Source organism: Zonotrichia leucophrys, chromosome Z (assembly GCF_028769735.1).
Source record: "Zonotrichia leucophrys gambelii isolate GWCS_2022_RI chromosome Z, RI_Zleu_2.0, whole genome shotgun sequence".
Lineage (NCBI taxonomy): Eukaryota > Metazoa > Chordata > Aves > Passeriformes > Passerellidae > Zonotrichia > Zonotrichia leucophrys.
The window spans coordinates 37,356,969-37,365,635 of NC_088200.1; the positions used below are offsets into that span (position 1 = coordinate 37,356,969).

The window sequence follows — 8,667 nt, forward strand, 5'->3', positions numbered from 1 at the left end:
AATATCAGCAGTTCAGAGTGCCTTAGATACCACATGTTTTTGCCTGTAGGATTTTGATGGAACTTTGAAAAACTTATTACAGCCAAAAACTGCCAGAATTTAAGTTGAGAAGTGTAGGTCCTCTTTCCTTTAAAATTTTGTCCTTGAAAATACTGCTTCAAACTAATAATTTTCATTTTTACCATTTTTACAGCTGTGTGGAAAGGAGTTTAACAGAATGCACAATTTAATGGGACACATGCACTTGCACTCAGATAGTAAGCCATTTAAGTGCCTCTACTGTCCCAGCAAATTCACCTTGAAGGGGAACCTAACCAGGCACATGAAAGTCAAACATGGAGTCATGGAAAGAGGATTTCACTCTCAAGGTAATAATTTTCAGCGAGATTATTCTCTGTGAGATCTGAATATGCATATCAGTAAACACAAATGGGCTTTGTACGACAGATCCACAAACTTGTGCCATAGATCCAACGTTATTGCAAGAGGTAGAATCCCATAAGCCTGTGAAGTTGTTATTAGCTATATTACTATACCATTACATGGCAGCATTACGTGTCCCAAATAAATCATAAATTAATCCTAATTTGACAGAAAAAGAAAATCTGAAACACTTATGGTCCTTTCTGACAGTCTGGAGCAGGAATGGAATCTTCAATGGCTCTACATCCAGGAGCCTTGGTCATTCTGTACTGTATTGGCATAGCTGGTGCCACATGAATACCATAGGCTCAAGATCCCATTTACAAGGAAGCACATGAATAGGAGGGGATATTCCTCAAAGTATAAGTCTCACAGTATAAGGATTTTTGACTACTGAGGGCATCCTGTGAAACATTTCCTGTCTGCCACTTACCACATACACTTCCTGAAGTCATCCTCATGTGTGTAAACAGATCAATGCTATCTAAAGAAGTGGGGGAATTAGGGAGAATTTTTGAGGGCTTGGGTATCCAAGATCCCTTTTTTAAGTATATGAATAATTCTTTAGTGGGCAAGATTTCTTGGCATTTCTCATATATTCAAATTTTAGGGCGGCTTAGCACATGTGCAAAACACTTACTCTAATGACATTTGGTGTAAATTTTTTGAAGATCCTAATGGCTAATGAAATAACTTTTTTTTTTCTGTAAATCTCCTACAGCATCATGCTAGTTAGAGAATTGCTCGTAATTGGAGATTGCCTAAAATCTTTTCATTGTACAGAGATTCTGCGGCCCTTGAGGCTTATCAATTATGAGAAAATTTGTGAGATCTGATGCCTGTTTATGAATCCTTTTAACAAATACACCTTCTTGCAAAATAAAATCTGCTGTTTAGTGATACTGCATAGATCCTTCATAAACTTGATTCAATTACTGAGGGGAAAGTAAAAAACAAAGGAAACAAGAGCAGGTAAAATTGTGACTTTCATAGGTATTGGGTGAAGTCCTCACTTTGTCATTAGTCTTTAATGAAGCTGGTCTATGCCTATAGTATCTGATTTTTTAAAATATATCCTGATGATGTTTGGAGCGTTTTTGAGTCCACAGATGCCTCCTGGATAATCTGTATTTTCAGCAAGAGGGAAGACACTGACAAATACTAAGCCAAACCAGATCCAGGATTAGATGTATATTCATATACACTGCTCAAAATCATCATTTGTTTATAATGATTCCCTCAAGCTGAAGCACTGTCTAGTGCATAGAGCTTTTCCACTGATTGTTTCTCAGTGGATGAAAGGGGAAAAATTAAGGACAGTCATAGGCTGCTGAGACTGTTGTCTTTTCATTTGTAAAGTATTAACTTTGAACCACAGTGTCCATAGAACAAATACATTACCATGTTTTTAGTCTCTTCCACTCCTCTGAAACATAAGATACAAAACATGGGACTTCAATTATGGACTGTGGTGCTTTAGATTCAAGTTTTATTTTAGAAAAATAATAGGAAGGAGGAAGTGAGTACGTTGAGACAAAATTCAGTTTACAAAAGGCCAGACCATTTCACTTTTCTTCCCAGCTGCATCATCCAGAGTCTGGCTGTATAAAAGAATATTTTGTGTGTCCTAACTTGGCTGTGAAGCGTAAACAATAGCACTCCTTTTTGCAGCATCTCGAAGGAGATGCCATGAGATGTAAATAGTGAAGTACTTGGAGATAGCTGGATGGATGACAAAGTTAAAAAATTAAATACAAAGACACCTCAGATTTTGTTTTTTAGCCATGCATCAAGTAGTAAAATTTCCTATATATAATTTTTTCCTTCTCTCCTCCCCTCAAACCACTACAAGGTTTTGGAAGAGGAAGGATTGCTCTGTCCCAGACAAATGTCTTGAGAAGCTTGGAACAGGAAGAGCCATTTGATCTGTCCCAGAAAAGCCAAGGGAAGGGTATCTCATTTCATTCTGATGGTGAGAGTGCCAAGGGAAGCTCATGCCAGGAAGAAGAGGAAGACAACTGCTATGAGGTGGAACGATACAGCCCTGCCACATACCATCACGATGACAACAAGCTGTACATGGCTCAAGATCTCTCTGGCAAACCTGAGTGCATGATGAAGGACTTCAGAGAGTCCTACTGCCACGAGAAGGAAGAGGTGTTAAGTGAGGGAGGACTGGGGAAGACAATAGGAAATTCAGACAAAGAGGAGAGATGTGGAGAGGGAGAGCTTGCAAACAGCAAAGAACATCTCAGCTTTAGATCCTTTGAAAAGGCCAGACTTGGTCACTCTCTCTCTGATTACTTGTATTTCAAGCACAAGAACAAGAGTTTGAAAGAATTGCTGGAAAGAAAAATGGAAAAACAAACAATGCTTCTAAGCATTTAAAATGGACATTTTTAAAACAGCTGGAAAATGGTAACCAGGTAGATTTTAACATGAATTGTAAGCTACTAAAGTCTGGAAGTCTGTAGTAGTATTTAGAAATAAATAAGCCAAATTATTAAAAATAATTTAGGGTAAACCACATACATTAAAAGAATAAAACAGCTTGAGGTCACCAAGAAATGCAATAGATATTGAAAAATAACACTTTAATATTTATCCGTTTAATGTATAACAGACAATGGGTTGGGTACAGAAGTTTACTTCCTATTATATGGGGATATATACTTACATGCAATTTTCTACTTAGCAGAAAGCAACATATTTTAGCATCTGATTTCTTATCTGACTAAATATATATGAAAACTTCTAACCATATGCCTCAAAAATATCTGAATATACAAAGTATTTCACATTATAAGCCAGAGTACTATTAGACAGGGCATGCATGAAAGTGCTGTCAACATTCAGAACTAACACATTCCAAATATTTGATTTACTGAAGTGACTCTTAGTGCAACTACTTACAATGAGAAATGTGAAACAAAATAATAAGAAGAACTGATGTCTAGGGAGGCAGTAAAGGACAGTTCTCTAAGGCTTTAAAAGGAATTTATTACAAAAGCTAGTTCTCTAGCACAAGGAATATTCGTGCTTTGCTGTTTTTCAGCCAGTATGGGAGTGTTCAGAAATTCTTGAAGTGGAATAGCATAGATTGTGTTGACATTTTGTTCTACTGCCTGCTTGGACCAACACATGTACTGGGTGGCATCAGCATGCCGTATTCACAATCTTGCCATAGTTACACATAACACAGTATGAGTAATTCAAAATGAAAAAATTATGCAGCTTTACCATTTATCTCTTCAGTTTATCATTGCTAGTAAGGATAATTTTGGAATACACAGATCTGGTAATTTTTTGTTTCAGGGGGTAAAAACCATCCTTCCAGAACAAGCAGTACCTCACAGAGGAAAACTTTCCTCTTATTAAGGTCAGAAAACTTCTCTTATTAAACACTTCTTGAGCAGTAAGTGGCAGGCCTTTCAGACAAATTTCACTCATGCTGTTTTTATGGAGTCAAACTCAGCTTTTCATCCTCTGATTCCCCTACAGTTATAAGCTTATAACCAACATGGGAAAAGCATATTCATTAAACTTTTAATTAATGACATAAATACTTTGAACAGCATATTAGTTCCTACATATTCAAGAAAGATGAGAAGCAGCCCTGAATCGTCCTATTGCTTACATGGAAATAAAAATTCAATTAATCATAAAATTTGTCCTATGTCCTTTGGACATCCCAGCTCAAAAGATTAAAATCCATATATATGGTACATCTCTTCCAAATATTACTGCCTTCTTCACTTACCTGCTGAGTTCTTGATTTGAAATGCATTGCAATCATGCTCTCTATATAGCAAGTTATAATTAAATATAGTCATCTACTTTTATGGCTTGCTAAGACCAGTCATGTAGCTGCAGCTCTCTGCCCCTATGAGAAAACACACACCTCTCAAATTAATGATCCTCATGCCTACCAGTTAAGCAGCATTCACAGGGCAAGGTCCTTATTTTTCATATAACTGGGTTTGTGTAGTCCAAGGCTACAGGCAGTGTTTTCCTTTTTCAAGGCTCAAACATGGCATAACACATGCAGAAATTCATGCAGAAAAACCAATTGATAAAAGAAAGAGTAACATCCAGGTGACTTTCCTAAATTAAATCTATGTCTGATGTGCATATTTTTAAAAATAAAAATGTCATGCCAAATTGAACTGGAAGGTAGGTCACTTTAGAATTTAAAAAGTCTTTGAGGTGTATTTTAGAGGTCTGTGGTCATGTTTCTTCAGGGATTAACTCTTTTATCATAAACATTCCTCTTCCTTGCTTTAGCTGTAAGACAATGCCTATTGAAAAAGGAGGCATCTTTCTTTCAAGGAAGATGTTGTGGTCAAGCAAAAAAGTTAGGAAATTTTTAGAATAATGAGTGAAACTGTACTATTTCTTAGATGTTAGGGGAAGTGATCGGGTAGAAATTCAGCATGGTCTAGTAGATAGTCCCTCAGAAATGGGAGCAACTCCTTCAGTTAACTTATTGGCACTAGCTTGTCTCTACCAGACAAAAGCTTCATGTGAGCATGTATACAGCCAAGAGCTGGGAGTAGCTAACTCTTAGAATTTTCTCCCTCTTGGTAGTGTAGTTTCCAGCTGTGCATGGTTCAGTATCAGTTAGCTCCACATTTCCAGATGTATTCATTTACATGATAAGAGGAACAAGCAAGGAATCGGGAATCTCTTTGCAATTTCTAGAAAGGTGATCATGCAGGTGGGTAGAATTTAGCAAGTCCTTCAGTCCTGTGGTGTGTAAAGCAGGAAAGTATACTGCCCTGCCGTTGCAAACTCTTGTCTATTAATTGGAGAGTGCTATGGGACAGCTAGAGAATTCTTTTCAAGAAAGAAACAAAGTATTATGTACCAATTGCAGTCCAGACAAATGGAGCAAAAGAGACATTTTCAGCAGAGTTCAGCTCCCAGCCACTAATATCATAGGATGCATTCTATCTGGGCTTTAGCAAAGGCTTTGATACATTATCCATGGCATTCTCCCGGAAAAGCTGACAGCTTGTGGGCGGATGAAGTCTTTGTTTGGGTTAAAACATGGCTGTATGGCCAGGCCCAGAGAGTGGTGATTAATGGAGTTAACTGCAGTTGGCAGTCACCAGTGGTGTTGCCCAGGGGTCAGCACTGGGCCCAGCCCTGTTTATATGTTTAATATCTTTATTAGCCATCTGGATGAGGGGATAGAGAGCCCCCTCAGTCACTTAACAGATAACACCAAGCTGGGTGGGAGTGCTGACCTGCTGGAGGGCAGGAAGGCTCTGCAGAGGGATCTGGGCAGGCTGGATCATGGCTGGGCCCAGTGGTGTGAGGTTCAACAAGGCCCAGTGCTGGGTCCTGCCCTTGGGTCACAGCAAGCCCAGGCAGTGCCACAGGCTGGGGCAGAGTGGCTGCAAAGCTACCCCAGGAAAAGGCCCTGGGGGTGCTGGTGACAGCAGCTGAGCATGAGCCAGCAGTGCCCAGGTGGCCAAGAAGGCCAATGGCATCCTGGCCTGTGCCAGCAATGGTGTGGCAGCAGGAGCAGGGCAGGGACTGACCCCTGTGCTGGGCACTGGTGAGGCCACACCTCAAATCCTGTGTCCAATTTTGGGCCTTTCACTCCAAGAAAGACATTGAGGTGCTGGAGCACATCCAGAGAAGGGCTACAAGTCAGATATCCCTGCAGGTGTTCAATAAATGATCAGATGTAGGACTTAGTCTAGTTGACCAGGTGGTGATTGCTTAAACATTGGAGTTCATGATATTAAGAAGTCTTTTCTTACCTAAATGCTTCTGTGATTGTGTGATTCTGCAACTGCAAAAACTATGTTTATTGGAAGCATGCAGTCCAGAGTTTCCTTACTGACCTTGTAAGAGAATGTGCCAGATGTGTCCTTAGGAAAGGAAATCACTGCAGACAGTTCTGGGTTGTCTAAATGGTTACTCCAAACTCCTTCAACCACACTCCCTGCTTCAATTTACCCACTTCTATAGGTGCAGTTATCACTGGAGCCAAAGTACTGGACAACTACATACAGCTGGGAAATAATCCCAGAATGGCAATACTATTTGCAAGTATTTCATAATGCAAACTCTTTTTAATCGCATTTTACTAGAAAGCAGAGTATTTCTTCACAATGGGACTTTGAGATTCTGCCCAGACACAAAGTCATACTAAGATAATTCTCAAACAAGCAAGTCTAATTAATGTCAGAACAGTAAAAACCTAATTTAAAACTGTAAATTATGAATAAGAGAAATTACAAACAAAATTATTACTGAAGTAAGAAGACAGTGCCAAGTGACCCAAGCAAGGTGGTTAGAAGATGACAGTCCTCCCTACTGTAGAACATAATGTAGATGGGTCTGTGGCACTTGTTACAAAGAGGCCTCAAGGGACAAATTAAAAGTGAAATAACAGCCTTCATTGTGAAGCACCTTGCTTTTCAAACATAAGTTATTTTCACACTATTTACATTGGCACAGCTTTGGGAACAGACAGTAACAGCCTTTGCTTTTTAATAGCTTTGAAAATGCTTTATAGAAATTTGCTCTCATAATGAAGCTATTTCCCATTTATAATTTTCAAGGGATTAGCTTCCTTATTTTGCCTTGTGGAGAGGCTCAGAAGTCCAGTAGAGACATTGCCTGTGTCCTGGACATTGGGGGATATATTTTCTTCTTTTTCTCATTCCTAATGTGAGTTTATCTCGTCTTCTAGCTCTGTTGTGGGGGAAAAAAGGGGCTTTATCTTACTACTGTTCAGTGTTATTTGGGTTTTCATTTTATGGGGACATATGAAGCTAAAGCCCAGTCTCCACCACCTCCATATAAAAGCACATCTATACCATTTGCCTGCATTGTTTATGCAGCCTTGTTTCATCCTTCCCGAGAGCATTACAGCAAATAAGAGTGGCTACAAACTTGCACAGCTGAAATGCTTCCAGAAGTCAGGCTGAGGAAAAGATAAATTTGCCCTAGCATAAAGAGTCTGGGCAAGTGAAGGCATGTGGTTTGTTAAGTTAGGGGTTTTTCTGATGTTAAGGGTAGCAGGGAGAGTTCTGCAAGACGCTTTGGAGCACAGAGTAGGTGGAGGAAAACCCAAAATCTGAGCTAGTATCGTTTAAGGGTGAAGATAGAGAATATATTTAAAGGAAAAGCAAAGTTGTACGTGACCTCAGAGCAAAGTATTTTCAGTCTGGCCACAAGGACTCAGCTGTCTCCTTGTGAAACTGAGTTTTCCTGGCTGCCAGACAGCCTTCAATTTGTGACAGCAAAGACAGGTGCTCTGTGTTCAGAAGCTCAAAGGGTAAAATACATTGTGATTAATGTAATAATTAAAGTTTATTCTGTGCTGTTTCCTGTAAAACAAGTTAGTAGAAAGACCAAGTAATGCTACTGCACCCACCTTTTTACAACTCTGTTTGTCTACTACCTATTCTTTGATTTCTCTCTTCATATGGTGCTGCTCGACTCTGCTGTTTTGAGTGTACAGTTAAGAAGTAATATAAGTACCATATTTATTATTCCTAGAAGTTTTAATAATTATTAACAGTTTTGAAAATGTCATGTCTGCTTAGCTGAACAAGATGTAACAGAGCTAACATTTTGTACTCCTAACAGATTTTGCAAATAATGTGTTGCATATTTATTTCATGTAGAACATTGAGTTCCTGTTTAAAGCCACAGCTTGTGAAGTGAACAAACTATATGTGAATCTTTAGTTTCTGGCTTTCTATCTCAATAGTAAAAGCATGTATGATGTATTGTATTAATTTAAGCAAATAAATATGTACTGGAGAAGCTGCTGTACTTTGTATTGAAATGGATATGGAGTTCTTGGCATTCTAGGTACTTTATATGGCAAATGCATGGGTTTGGTCTGACAAGGTAATTCTTCTCTGAGCACCCTTGAGGAGTGGTTCTTGTTAAAGGAAGGCTAAATCCATGATGGAGGACTAGTTAGAAGGCAAGAGCAGAAGAGCTGCCAGGTCCTTTAAGGCAGAGAGATATTTTTTTCATTACAGACTACATGGAGGACATAAAAATGCTCTGGAGTGATTATGGTATTTGTCAACTTGGCTTCAGACAAGCTAAAAGAGAAAGATCTTTTTCTTAGAGATTTTTCGAAGCACTGCATCATGTAAAAAGAGAGGAAAAAACAACCAGATGTATTGTAAGATTGAAGTTAAAAAATAGAAATACCATTATATTAAGGAATAAGAAGAAGATTGAAATGAGAGATTTAATGTTGCT

General features: G+C 38.7%; 1 protein-coding gene across 2 annotated transcripts in view; it reads left to right on the top strand.

Annotated features, from left to right (window-relative positions):
- ZNF366 (zinc finger protein 366) overlaps window positions 1-8,206 on the top strand; it is a 36,604-nt gene extending 28,398 nt beyond the window's left edge. For both annotated transcript variants that reach the window (XM_064736297.1, XM_064736298.1), the window contains exons 5-6: window positions 194-368; window positions 2,276-8,206. In XM_064736297.1, coding sequence (XP_064592367.1) covers window positions 194-368; window positions 2,276-2,811 — 711 coding nt within the window. In that variant the 3' untranslated portion in view covers window positions 2,812-8,206. The remainder of the gene's footprint in view (window positions 1-193; window positions 369-2,275) is intronic.
- Window positions 8,207-8,667: the final 461 nt, after the last annotated feature.